This window comes from Globicephala melas, chromosome 11, assembly GCF_963455315.2.
Source record: "Globicephala melas chromosome 11, mGloMel1.2, whole genome shotgun sequence".
Taxonomy (NCBI): domain Eukaryota; kingdom Metazoa; phylum Chordata; class Mammalia; order Artiodactyla; family Delphinidae; genus Globicephala; species Globicephala melas.
In genome coordinates, this window is record NC_083324.2 from 101,218,158 (window position 1) to 101,231,781 (window position 13,624).

General features: G+C 47.7%; 1 protein-coding gene across 3 annotated transcripts in view; it reads left to right on the forward strand.

Annotated features, from left to right (window-relative positions):
* The first annotated feature begins 875 nt into the window (after window positions 1-875).
* The window catches only part of GMDS (GDP-mannose 4,6-dehydratase), a 477,644-nt gene continuing 464,895 nt past the window's right edge, over window positions 876-13,624 (forward strand). For all 3 annotated transcript variants that reach the window (XM_060308303.1, XM_060308305.1, XM_060308304.1), the window contains exon 1: window positions 876-1,124. In XM_060308303.1, the coding sequence (XP_060164286.1) occupies window positions 1,023-1,124 (102 nt within the window). In that variant the 5' untranslated portion in view covers window positions 876-1,022. The remainder of the gene's footprint in view (window positions 1,125-13,624) is intronic.

The following is a 13,624-nucleotide window of genomic DNA, read 5'->3' on the forward strand; positions in this document are numbered from 1 at the left end:
CTATGTGCAGCTGCCACACGGAAGCCAAATTCGACAGACGTCAAGCTAGGACGCCACCTTGCATCTGAATTACTTTTTGAAATTCGGCATGTCCAGGTTTACTGACCTGTGCAGTCTTTTCAACATTTCCTTCTGCTGCACATGGTTGGGGTCAGAAACTTTCGTCTTGCTCTGCCAGTCCTCTGACTACAGCATTTTGAATCGAGTTACTTGGAATCTCGTGCCTGGTTCCAAGCCTCAGAAAAACGCGAGAAGATCCAGAAAGCAGGTTAGGCGTGAGGCCGGTCATTGCCCCTATCCGTGACCCCATTCAGGGGCCTCGTAACGCTAGTGCCCTTCAGGAAACAGAGAACCAGATTCCTCAAAGGGCATTGCAGCAGGTTTCCAGGAATTACTTATCAAAGCCGATGACCCAGGGGCCGTGACCCCTAGATTCGGACGGGATTCAGGGCTTTCTCCTAAGGGAAAGGTCTGCCCCTACTTCTTCCCAGCATCCTCGGATAGTGTGACCATTCCTGGGAGATTCAGGAGGGTGGAGGGGAGGACGTGCAGCGTGAGATGGTGAAGTCAGGCCGCCGACGGCCCGCCCCGTCCACTGCTAGCCCTTGCAAGCAGCATGCCTGGAGCAAAGACCCGGCAACCCATCCTCTCCTGAGGATCTGGATAAGCCCGCGCAGGCGCGCCCGACGCCCCGCCCTTCAGGCGCAGGCACCGCCTACAGGCCCCGCCCCGCCTGGCTCTCGCGCTGCCGGCAGTGGGCGGGGCCTGCTCTGGCTGGGGGGCTGTCGGCGGGGAGGGCGGGGCCTGCCGCCGGCGCGGCGGTGCGTCGCGCGGTGATGCGACTGACGCTGCGCCCGCCAGGCCACAGTCCGGCCGCCCCGCCCCCGGCCCGCCCCGCCGGCCTCCCAGGCGGCCCTGTCAGAGTGCGGCGGCGGGCGGCGCGGGGCTGGTCCTTGTAGCCGGCGAGGAGGCTCCTGCGGCACACCCCCGTCGGTCGGCGCCTCTCTTCAGCGCGCGCGGACATGGCTCAGGCAGCGGCGCGCTGCCCCAGCGCCCGCGGCTCCGGGGACGGCGAGACTGGCAAGCCCAGGAAGGTGGCGCTCATCACGGGCATCACGGGCCAGGTGAGCGGGGGCAGGGGCCGCGGGCACGTGTGCGCTCGGGGCGCCGGTGGGACGGCCGCGGGGGCGCCGGGAGCTCGGGCCGCGGGGAGGCCAGTGCCCGCGTGCGGGGCTCCCTTGCTGCCCGATCCCCTCGCCCGGGTCGCAGGTCGCGGAGGAAGTAAGAGGGAGCGGTGCTGTGCAGTCACAGACCAGGAAATGTTTTCCTGTTTTGTGTTTTCTTACACGTTAAAAGCCCACCTCGCAGGAACTTCCAAGACCGCGGCCGCACCTGGACGTGGGGCAGGCTGGTCCGGGCTCGGGCCGGGTCCCCTCCCTGCCGCAGACCCTCAGGAGTGTCCGGAGCCCGGCCCACGAGCGGCGGGAGGCGCCGGGGCCGGGCCTCTCGGGTCCCCCCCGGGCGGTGGCGATGCCGACACCCGGTGCTCAGGAAGTGATGGGGTGAATAAAGGTGACCTGATGCGCACGCAGGCTGTGCTTATTACGCGCCGTCACTTGGCTGATAGGACCTCATTTAGTTTTCCCAGCTGCTCTTTGAGGCGGTGCTCTTATGTTCTCCACTTCACAGATGGGGAAACCGAAGCCCGCGGTCAAAGCGCTAGGAAGTGTCCAGTTGGGATTCACACTGCTGTCAGACTCTCTGGCAGGAGAAAAGAGGTAGAAACTGCCTAGGCGTACAGTCAAAGGGCGTTAGACAGTTGTAACTGCTGGATACCTGATTACTTCCTAGTTACTCATGCATCGTGCTGTGTTTAAGGTAATTACAGTAAACCCCGGTTTGAAAACTGGTGGGAGGGGTGGCGGGGAGGGACAGGGATCTGAGGCTGAGTAAGAGAACCCTCAAAGTCAGTCAAGGGCCTGCATACTTTCAATATTATGGAGAAATTAGTTAAGCTGTTCGTGTAACTCTGTTGGTATGGCTTATGCCTACGGAAGTGGCAGCAGCGTGAATCCATGCAGGTTAGAAGGGAAGCCTTATTTAGAGCCGGAGTGCAGTGGTCGGGTAGGTGCTGAGTGGCCTCCTCCAGGCCGTCTTCCTGAGCTACTCCCTGGCCAGACAGCTCTGGCTCCCCACTTCATTTCCACCTTAAAACCCCTGCTTGAGGGTCAGGCTCCTTCTAACCTCTGCACCAGTATCTCCCACTTCCCTCCAACTCCACCCTGTGCATTGTCCCCTCATCTGTTGGGTGTTGTGCTGGCTTCTGCAGTCCCTGGCACAGTGCTGAACTCTGGTTGCCACGTAAATCCCTGCTGGTGGAGTTTACTGCTCTGCTTCGCATTTATCTCCCAGGACAGTGACTCCCGCTGTGGGTCTCGGAGTGCTGTGAGGTTAATGCAAAGGGTCTGGAGAGCCATACCTGCTGTCCAGTTTCTTAGTCGTGTTGGGTGAGAGCTTGTTGAGCTACTCACTCTGCTGAACATTTTATATATTCCTATGTAAGAGGCAGGTACAGTTTTTGTCCCTATTTTACACCTGGCTTAGTAAGTAAGGTTAAGTATGTTCCCTGAGGGCGCACACCTCATGAGTGTCAGGGCTGAGATCTGAACCCAAGAGTTGCTCTAAGCCATTTTGCTATACTGCCTCTGTGGTAAGCCACCCACATTAAGTTACAGCCCTGTGTGTGTGTGTGTGTGTGAGAGAGAGAGAGAGAGAGAGAGACAGAGACAGAGACAGAGACAGAGACAGGGAGTAGGGGAGAGAGAGGGATTGTTTTACTCTAAGAAGAGGTCTCAGATTCAAGGTGAGGTTGAAACCGCTGCTCTGGCCCTTAGGGCTGTCGTGGCCTTTGTGCTAAGATGGGCTCTTGCATGGGTTGTCCCATGTTCGCCCTTGAGAGTGCGTGCAGGTGGCCAGGGTGCCTGTCTGCTTTGCATGTCTAGTGCTCACTGCCAGCAGTCTCTCCAGCTTTCTTCCTCCTGTCTCTTCCTGACAGTAGTTGTGAATCATTCCCGGAGTTTTTTTACCTTATTAAATCACCTCGAAGAAAACCAGGCTGTGCTCTGCATTGCCGCTTCAAGGCCCTCCGCCAGCCATCCCCAGGCCTCACCTCATGGTCTAATTATGCTTGCTCTTTGCTACACCAGGGAGATGTTATTGCTGGTCCCTGAATATTGCTGCCTTGTACCTCCGTGGGGTCGTTATTTTGCGCCTGAATGCCCTCACAAGTCTTACTCCTTTTAACTTAGCTGAAAGCCTCAGCCAAATGCAATCATTCCAGGCTTTGTATTTTCAATTCTTTGTATTTACAGATGTGCAATCCATGTTTGCTACATAGGTAGTTTACATAGCTTAGTTCTTTGGTTTGTTAACTCCTTTAGGGTAGAAACCTTCTTTTGAGCTTACTACCTCCCGTGTGGCTTCACCTAGTGGGCTTCCAAAATGTTGACTTACTCTTCCCATGAACAGAACTTGTCTCTACTGTGTGTCTGCAGGGTGCAAGGCTTGCTTTGTGGCTGCTGGGAGCCAGAGCCTACGTAAGCTGTACTCTCTGCCCTCCAGGATCTCACAGTTTTTGAGGGACTTAATGCACATCAAAGTCCGTACTTTACAAATACCTTAGGGGCCACATGCCTGGTTCATCCAACCTCACTGAATGCTGGCAGTAGCAGGGGCTGTGTTTGGGGAGAACAGCGTGTACAGGAGTGTAGAGAGGGGAGAGTTTGGGGGGTCATGAGGACCAAACATAGTAATAATGGGAAGAAAGAGAATTTATTACATTTTGTACCCCTTGCTTATTTCCAAAAAGATTCTGAGGTGGCTTCAATAAAAAAACACAGCGTTGGACCATCCTAAGAAGAATGAAAAAAATAGGAGTCTGCAGTGAAGGCTGTAGAAAGATGGAGGTAGTGTCCCCAGCACTGAGGACGGCTGCCAGGTGGGCATGAAATTCAGCTTTGAGCTTCCTGACTGTCGAGGCAGAGTGGGTGGGCACGTGGAACTTTGCTAGTACTGAACTCTCAGGGGGACACAGCAACATGATGCACAATGAGCTCCATAGAGTCATCTCCTCAGGACGCTCTCGTTACCCCGACGGACTGTGGGAGCACATTTTTCGGTAGGTGGAGACTTCAGAGAACTGAATGGTCAGCGTTTGTGGGTTTTTCCCTTTCTGATATCTGTTATGTCAAGCTAGTCTCTGCCAGGAGCATAGGCAAGTTGGAACTGTAGATTACCTTGTCAGGTGTCCTTGGTACGAAATTAATATTGGTGTTTTAAGTATGGAAGAACTGACACGTTGAGGTCCTCCACACCTACAAGTAGCCTAGGTTTTCCTTAGGAAGCACTTTAGATGTGGTCGGACATCTAAGCAAACACCAAGTCCAGAGTTCTGCGCCATGACACATGGAAGGCAAAGCGTTTATCTTTAAATGGTTGGAAAGTTAGTCCTGGTCAAGAGGAGTTGACTTGTCTGCTGTTGGCAGACAACACATTTTTACCGAGTCTTGCGTAGAGGAAAGAGATGGACCCTTTGGGCTGTCAGGCAGATTATTTAAGCCGTAATATTTAGTTTCAGAATTTTATTTTTATGGCCTTATTTTTTATTTTCACTAATTTAATTATTTTCTTTTGAGCATGTTCTAGCTGCCATCAGACGACCATAGCCTTTAAAGAGAGCATGTTTAAAACAGATACCCAGATTCCCTAGACTTAGGTGGCTCTCACAGGCTTTATCTTCTTCATTTAAGAATTAATTTAAGATGCTGGAAAATGGTAATTGAGAATTGGCAGGAAGTACCATTCTTTCCACAGTTTTCCTTATCCCTTCTAAATAATGCTTCAGTGGGATCATAATAGATGACGGGGATATTACTTCTTCTGGTTTTACTTTCTAATCCATATTTGGTGTCCCGCAAATTTCTGCATTCTAGTATCGGCATCAGAATCATCATTTGTGTAGATGGAGATTTAGTGAAATGTGATGAAGTCTACTAAAATAGCCATTGGTAATGGCTACATGGAATCTCGGAGCCAAAGCTGTGTCCAGTTCAAGGGAGAGGCCCATGATAGATTAGTGATGTCTGCCTGGGAGAGGGATGGGAGTGATGGCACAGTGCTCTGTCTTTACAGGATTGTGACTCCTTGGGTTTAGGAAACAAGTGTCTTAATCACTTATCCCCTATATCTAGCATAACTGGTAAAGGTTAGGTACTCAAAATATTTCATAATTAAGTCTTTACTTGCTGATGTTTATTATCTTGCAGAAAAGTTGCCTGGAAGTTGTAGAAGTCTGTAGAAATGAGAACAGAATGCAGTTGTTGTTGGTTGGGTAGAAGCAAGGCATTTCAGGGTACCGTGCGGGAATTGGACAGTATATACCCAACATAGTTGCAATTTAGGAGATAAAATGATCTGTTGTAACTTCAGATTTAAAGGATTTAGAAAATACCCATTTCAGGGAAAAAAAGTAACATATCCAGTTTTGTATGATAGATTTCCTACCGTTTTTGTACTCATGTTAACCATTGAATTAAAAAAAATATTCCGTTGTCGTGTGCGTTGAGATCTTCGTACTGGAGTTAAATAACCATCATCGTGTGGAGGAGGAGGGGAGGCTGAGAAGGTGTGATTCCCCAGGTCACACAGCCGGTTAGCACGGGGGCTAGGACTGATCAACACTGTCCTTCACGGACAACGGCAGAGGGGCTGCTTTGAGCCAGAAAAATTGGGGTGAAGGAGTCTATGGTAGTGAAATGTGGAGCATGGTGTTCTGTAAAGTTGAATAATAATAAATTACACCTGGAAAGCCATCAAATCTATTTCAGTATTTAAGGAAAAGGTGACTTTATGTTGTTTTATAACATTTAACATCTTATTTTGACAAAATATTTGCAGTTCGAAAAGATTGAGAGGCAATTAAATAGGAGTCTTTAGTATTTAATTTACGAAGGAAAATTAATAAAATACAGGGAGTAGAGAAGGTGGTTCACGTTCGGCCATTCCTTAGAGAACTCGGACACTCACTTCGTTGGAGGCGTATATGCTGTCCCGAGCGAGAGTTGCCTCCGGAGCCTGCAGACTTCTTGAGCATGGCCTGTCTCCCCGTTACGCGCGGAAGCCCAGTGCTTCTGTCTCCATGTGGGGCTTTGGGACTCCAGGGCTGAAATCGAGGGGAGTTTTATTAGTTACCACCTGATCGCTGAGATGAACTAGAAGAACTGCTAATTGTCCTTGTGATCTTGAACGGCTTTCTCTGAGGTGTGGAGTTCTCAACTTGCCTGTCCTTTGAAGCAGCCTTTCCTTAACTTTTGCTAGAGGTTTTCACTAAACTGGGATTATTTGGCTATGATTCCATGTAAAGAATCAGGCTTAAGGAGTGAGGCAAAATGTTTGCCTTTAACCAGGATTCTGGACACTTGGTAGATAATTATCTGGGGGGAGGGCACAGAGAAAATTTGCTGACATTGATAGAATGCTTGCTGTGGGCCAGGCAGTGTGCCCAGCATTTTATATAAATTATCTCATTTAACTGTGGGTGGTAGGTATTTTTACTGTCCTCCGTATACCGAGCAAGGAAACTGAGATTTGGAGAACTTCAGACTTGCCTGAGAACCTCTTGCACCAGTCTTTTCTCAGGACCTTCTCTCCTGTGTCAAGTCAGACTAGCTCTGTTGGCCAGATTGTTGACAAACTGTACAAGTTCACTGCTCTTGAGAAGCAGGTTGTTTTTAAAGGCTGCTTTTTGATTAGTGCTTTACCATGCTGTTTAGGTGATATTAACATTACTAGCCTGTGTGTCTAGGAGAAGTCTGGGGTGAGGGGGGGAAGGGGGGTGGAGGGCTGCTCTCTGAAGCCTGCTGAAGACCCCTGGTGGCTTCTTCCCAGTTCTCTGAGGGTTTTACGGTAAGAAATGGAGATGGGGGAGCAGAGTGGCTTCCCTGCCCACAGACCTCCCGGTGGAGGGTCAAGAGCCAGCAGCCACTTCGTGGGCCCTCAGAAGCGGGCCAGGGCTGCAGCTTGGGTGAGGGCGGTCTGGTTGGAGCCTGTGGCGGCAGAGCTTGCCCGCGGCCCAACGTGCACAGGGACAGCCAGGTCTCTGGGTGGTGGAGGGAGGCGGGCGAGGGCCCTTCTCCACCTGCATGTGGACTGGAGTTACAGCTCCGGGTTCACTTGCTGTGCTTCTTTCCTCTCTGCAGAGTGGGGTTTGTCCTTGCTGTCAAGGCCCAGATTCCTGAGGAGACTAAGAAGTCTCCTGTTCTAGACTCTTGGACGCCGTCATGTAAGCTGGAACATCTTTTGGCCTGCAGAGTGCCCTTAACGGATACTTTGGACTTGCCTTTTCTCCAGGTGGTAGTTTAATCTGAAGAGATGCTTCCCTGACTTGAGAGGACCCTCCTCTCTTCTCTCTTTCAGTAAGCCTTGCATTCGGGCTGAAGGGTGGTTCTCTATTTCATATCCCCAAAATTTCCAGTAGCAATTTGGTGTTTTTTTGTTGTTGTTGTTTTTTGCTTAATTAATCTTTTCTCTTGGAGGCAATTACATTTGGGGGCAGATCGTCCTGTACTTAGTGATAGAAGTACTAGTGCTCATGATTAATTCGGTCAACGGATGTTTGAGTGCCAACGATGTGTCAGGCACTGGGGATACGACAGTGGACAGTGAACAGAACAGACAAAAATGAGCCTCCTGTGACACTCATGTTCTGGGTGGTGATGATAGCAGTGATGGTGGGTGGATGACAGTAATTAAGGTGTGTTGAGCATTCACTCTGTGCCAGGCACCGCTTAGCGGGCTTTACACCTGTTTCCTTTCTGGAGCAAGGGAGCCCTCCTTTGAGGCGGTTTTCTTGTCACCCCTGAGGAACGCAGAGGTTAAACAGGTAGCCCAAAGGTCACTCCCGTCCTTGTTTGCAAAGTCAGAGGTGAAATGTAAATCCCAGTAATTTTATTTTCTATCAAGTTTATTGCTAGAACTAACAAATAAATTCTAAGGAGAGGTAAATGGATGGTGTGTCAGATTTGAAAAATAAAGCATATTCAAGGGTCTTTTGTTTGTTTTTGCAGTTGTGGAAAGATATGGATTATAGTAGGAAAATAAGGCTGTATTTATCACTACGTTCTATGCCTCTTATTTTATTTTCTTTGCTGTCATTTAGGTCACACCGTTAATTAATTCGTTGATGACTTATCTTGTGAACTCCCTAAATGCTGGGACTCTGTCTTGGGACAAGTGGAAGAGGAGTTGGATTTCTTGGCCAGTGTGGGTTTCAGTTACTGCTTAGCTACTTAGGAGCTGCATCGATTTGGGCAGGGTATTTACCTTTGCTGCCAGGTTGGAAGAGTTATTCCTACCGAATAGAAAAGAAGTCTGGCATGGAATAGGGCGTTTGCCCCATGACTAGAATGGACCTCTCTTCACAGAGCTAACCGGATAGTGAGAGTACTCCAATACAGGGAAAGGACATTGAATGTGGAGGGCACCAAAGTCAGCCTTGCTCCGTGGGGGGCATCTATCGCCTAGGGCGGAACGTTCCCTGGGATTTGGAATCAGCCACAGGCTATAAACAGATTTGACGTCTGGTGTGTCTTACAGTGCAAAGCAGATCTGGGGGCCGGTCTTATCTTCCCGTGTGAGAGGATTGTGGGCAGTGGACTGGACTCTAATCCTCCTTACTGTGATTTGCGGTCCAGGAGGAAAGGTTTGGCATAACTGGGAATGAGAAGGATGTCTTCAGTCCTGTCCTGCTTTGGTCAAAGACTGTTATGCGGTGAAACTTTTTTTTATGTCTTTACATTACACATAATTAATTGATTAACTGAGGAAAGAGCGTGGACCTGAGAATCAGAGGCTGGGTTTTAACACCAGTTAATTGTATAGCCTTAATTTTTTCTTAATCCATAATACGAAGGGATCACCTGGCGATCTCTAAAGTCTGTTCAGAGTAGAGCGTGCTATAACTTTAGGATTGAACACTAATTATCACTTATTGTGTGCAAAAAAGTCTTGTATTTAAGCAGTGCAGTCATTTAATATCAGTTTCAAAGCTAAGGCCAATAGGAGAATTAAAAAAAAAGTAAAACCAGTAACTGTTAACTGTAGTGAATTTATAATTAAGTGTGTAAACTGGGAAGAAATTCACATATGAGTTGTATTTTGCTAGAATTTATAAGGTTAAAGCAGGAATTCTGAGCTGTCTGCCCGGGTAGGTTTTACCAAATGAAGTGGTGTTTTGGTGAGGAAGGATTTAAAATTCCTGTTATTTATTTTTTGGATTGAAATATTAAAAAATATAAGAATCTGTATTTTGAGCTTAGTGTTTAATAGTGGAGGGTCTATTCATTCAGTAAATATCTGCTGAGATTTATTCTGGGTTGAGTTAGGTGCTAGGCATATAGCCACCAGCAAGATGGATATGATGTTGTTCTCGAGGAGCTGATAGTCCTGGGGGGACAAGTAATTTGACAGGTAATTTTACAGCATACTAATTGCTATGATAATAATAAGAGAGTCACTGAATCACAAGGAGATCTTCCCTTAAATAAAAATGATGCATAGTATCATTAATTCAGCAGATTTACTGAGCATCACTTAGCTTGGAAGTTTCTGGTTATGAATGCCATTGTATTAAAAGGGTTAGCCGTGAGGCCTTTCTGTAGGAAGCTGAGCTGCTGAAGGATCCCCTGTATGCTCCTTTTTTCTTCTTTTTGATGTAGAAATCCTCATAGTCTAGTATTTCGTGAAGGATGTTCCTATTTTCATTCTCACTTTTCTATCTCAAAAGCTGTATTTCCAGCCTTTAACATTTATTCCTTTTGGAGACCTTGCCAGTTATTCGATCAGATATATTTATGTATGCGCCGGGGAATCACAGACCAAGTGAGGAAGCATTTATGAACTGTCAATGTGTGATGACATGACGTAGGGGGCAGGTCAAATTTTTCTTTTTGGCTGATCAAATTTGAGTTTAACAGAATACTCCCAATATAGTAACTAATGGTGAGTTAGTGTCAGCCAGACAATTGATATTTGTTTTAGGGTTTGATAACTAATTTTTGAGTCAGTATTGTAGACGGAGACATAAGAGGTTAAAATCAGATAATTTTGTTTTGTACTAGAATATTAGGTGTACAATTATTTGAACCAGCATATACCTTTAAATGTTTTGTTCCCTGTAGTATCCCCAGCGTGTAAAGTGCAGAGTGTAAGACATGGTACAGGACTCAGAGTAGGTAGGGAAGGAAGCAGACGTGTAGGGGCTGAGGTAAGGGTGCGCCTGTGGCCGTCAGTGTAAGGAGGAGTGGCTTTGCAGCTAGTAGCAGGGAAAGGAGGGTGGTGGGGACTAGTGCAGTTGGGAGGCTCCGTGGGCTGGCCTCAAAGCATGGTCAGATTGGGAGAGGAGGGCGGCGAGGGCCTGGGCTCCCTGCAGAGGGCGGCGTGGGGACGGAGTATGGCAAATAGTATATTCAAAGTCCAGACGTGCAAGTCCTGGGAGGCTTGGAAGAGCAGGTTGAGGGGTGTGGGTTTGATTAAATAAACAGCGGCATGAGTGGAGCGCAGCCTCGGGTGAGTCTGCAACCTGGGCCCAAATCCTGCTTTAAAAAACGTCCTTCCGGGAGTTACTTAATAATCTTGAACCCTAATTCCCTTTTCTTTAAAATGCAGTTAATTATACCCACATCACAAGGTGATGTGCAGATTAGATAGGATGATTTTAATAATGCCTAGTGTGGTACCTGACACACGCTGCTTATGAAATTCTGGTGCTTATATTTATCACGTGTAATACATGACTTATGTGTGGTACGTTCCCCAGCATGGGGGAGAGTGAGAGGAGAGGGCAGCGTGGTGCAGGCGCACAGAGTGAATTTGAGTAGGAGAGCCAGGAAGACCTGGTAGATTATAAGGATGTAGATGCAGACGACGTTGGTTGTGGAGAAGGAAAGAGAATCAAAGGGACGACGGGACTTTGTGATAAGTTAGGTACGGGGCTGGCTGGGGAGGAAGGGAAGAGTTGGAGATCCCGAGGTTGTTTTGATTTTGGAGGCTGGCTGGGCTGGCTGGCTGGTATCACCATGGCCAGAAATGCTGTCCCTGGGAAGGAACAGCAGTGCTCTGGGGAAGGGAGTGAATTCAGTTCTGTTCCTCTTGAGCGTGAGGTGAGAGCATGACGTTCAAGTTCTAATAACCTGTAAGCCATTTAAAATGTCAGCTTGAAATGCAGGTGAGAGATCCCGGCCACACAGTGTCCCGTCTAGGCCTGGACGCAGCTGTGGATGGGGAAGCCCTGTATTCTGCTCTGCTTGCCCGCCGCCCGGAATGTGCTGTGGTACCTGCCTCCTGGTATTAAAACTAACATTTTCCCCTTTAGTTTCATGATTGAAGTTAACCAGGTTACTTCAGTTATACTTCAATTCTCCCCGCTTTCTTTCTTTCTTTCTTTATATTTATTATCTTAGATTTTTATGAGTTTTGATGTTATTGCAAGAATATATTCTAGCAACGTGAATATTTTGTTAAGCAGAGTCTGATTTTTGCACTCAAGGAATGCTTTTTTCTAGGTGAGTCAAGCCTCAGGACTCTGCTCAACAAGATCAAAGGGCTTTTGGGATGAAGCAGTGTGGTTTACGATCCCACACTGCTGATGTGTGACTTTGCTTCACTGTGATATTAGCCATAATATCTTACATTTGTGTATTAATTCGTAGTTCTCAAAGCATTTCCATTGTTCTACATGGTATTCTGGGATGCAGGCAGGGCAGGGGTTGTTTCATTTTAGAGATGACCAGCACCCAGAGTGATGCAGTGACCTGAGTCTCGGCGCTGGCGGCTGTCAGCACAGTAATGCCGAGTTTTTGTTCCTTCTTCCGGATCTCACAGTCTGCTAGGGTTAATTCAATTTAGCTTTCTTCTGCATTCCCTCACCAGTGTTTTACTCCAGGCTGGTGTTTTTCTTTACTGTTTCATAAACAGCCTATGCAGGCAGAGTAATGCTCCCACCCCAAGGTGTCCACATCCTCGTCCCTGGAACCTGTGACTGTGTTACCTCTCGTGGCAACAGGGACTTTGCAGATGTGGTTAAAATCAGGATCTTGAGATGAGAGATGATCCTGGCTTACCTGGGATCTGGCATCGTGGAGGTCCTTCAGTGGGGAGGAGGGAGACAGAGGTGTCAGAAAAGACAGCCTTGTGAGGAAGGTTCAGCCGGCCAGGGCTGGCTTTGCAGACAGAAGGGGCCACAGCCAAGCGGCACGGGTGGTTTCCGAAAGCTGGGAGAGGCCATGGGATCCTCCCTGGAGCCTCCAGAAAGCAACGGAGGCTGACTGACAAGGCAGATTTCAGACCTCCGATCTGCTGAATTGGGAGGTAGGGAATGGGGGCTGTTTTAAGCCACTGTGGTTTATGGTCATTTGTTACATTTATGGAAATTTGTTACAGCAGCAAAGAGAGACTGGTAGGCAGATGATATGCTTGTTCCCACTTTGCACTTACTGGGAATTCTCTCTTGCTTTGGCCTCTTCACATGTATTTGTCTTCAGATTCTAGTTTCCTTCACATTCCAGCCCTCATTCATTTCCTTCATCTTGGAATTCTTTGCACATTTTAAGTTATCCTGCAAATATTTTTGCATGCCTTCTGCTGGTAAGCAATATATTCCTTCCTTTGGTATTATGGAGAACACCCATTGTCCCTGTTTTCAAGGAACCTCATCTAATGAGGAGCATTAATGGATCATTTCAACAAATATTTATTTAACACCGAGCTCTGTGGTAGGCACTTTAATAGCCAATTGAATTTATGCCAATTTGTTCCTAATAAAAAAGCTGTTCTATCATCACCATCATTATTGTTATATAAATACAGAGTTCTCCTGTTTTAATTGTTTGTTTGCTTACTTTTTAGATTCCACATGTAAGTGAAAACAGCAGAGACAGACTCACAGATACAGAGAACAGATTAGTGGTGATCAGAGGGGAGAGGGGTCGGGGTAGGGGCAGAATAGGTGAAGGAGGTTAAGACGTACAGACTACTAGGTATAAAATTAATAAGTTACAAGGATGTAATGTATAGCACAGGGAATATAGCCAGTACTTTATAATAACTTTGTCTAGAGTATAATCTGTAAAAATATCAAATTACTATGTTGGACACCTGAAACTTAATATAATATTGCAAGTCAACACCAAAAATACAAAAAAATAAAAACTCCACAGACTCCTCCGTCGTTGGCTTTGAGGAGGCAAGTGGCCTTGTTGGCAGGGAACTGTGGATGGCACCTAGGAGCTAGGGTGGTCTCTGGGTGACAGCCAGCAGGACGGTAAGGCCTTTGGTCCTAGAGCCACCGTGATTGAATTCCGTCGACAAATGGAGTGAACCCTTAGATCCACTCAGGCGTTGGATGAGACTTGACACCTGGCTTGTAACCTAGAGATGACCTGGCTAAGCACGCCAGGCTCCAGATGCATAGAAAATGTGTGCTAGTCAGTGTGGGGAGATTGAAGCTGCCGAGTGTGTGGCAACAGGGCTCTGCAGCAGTGGGCGACGGGTCTGAGCCCTGACCTTGCAT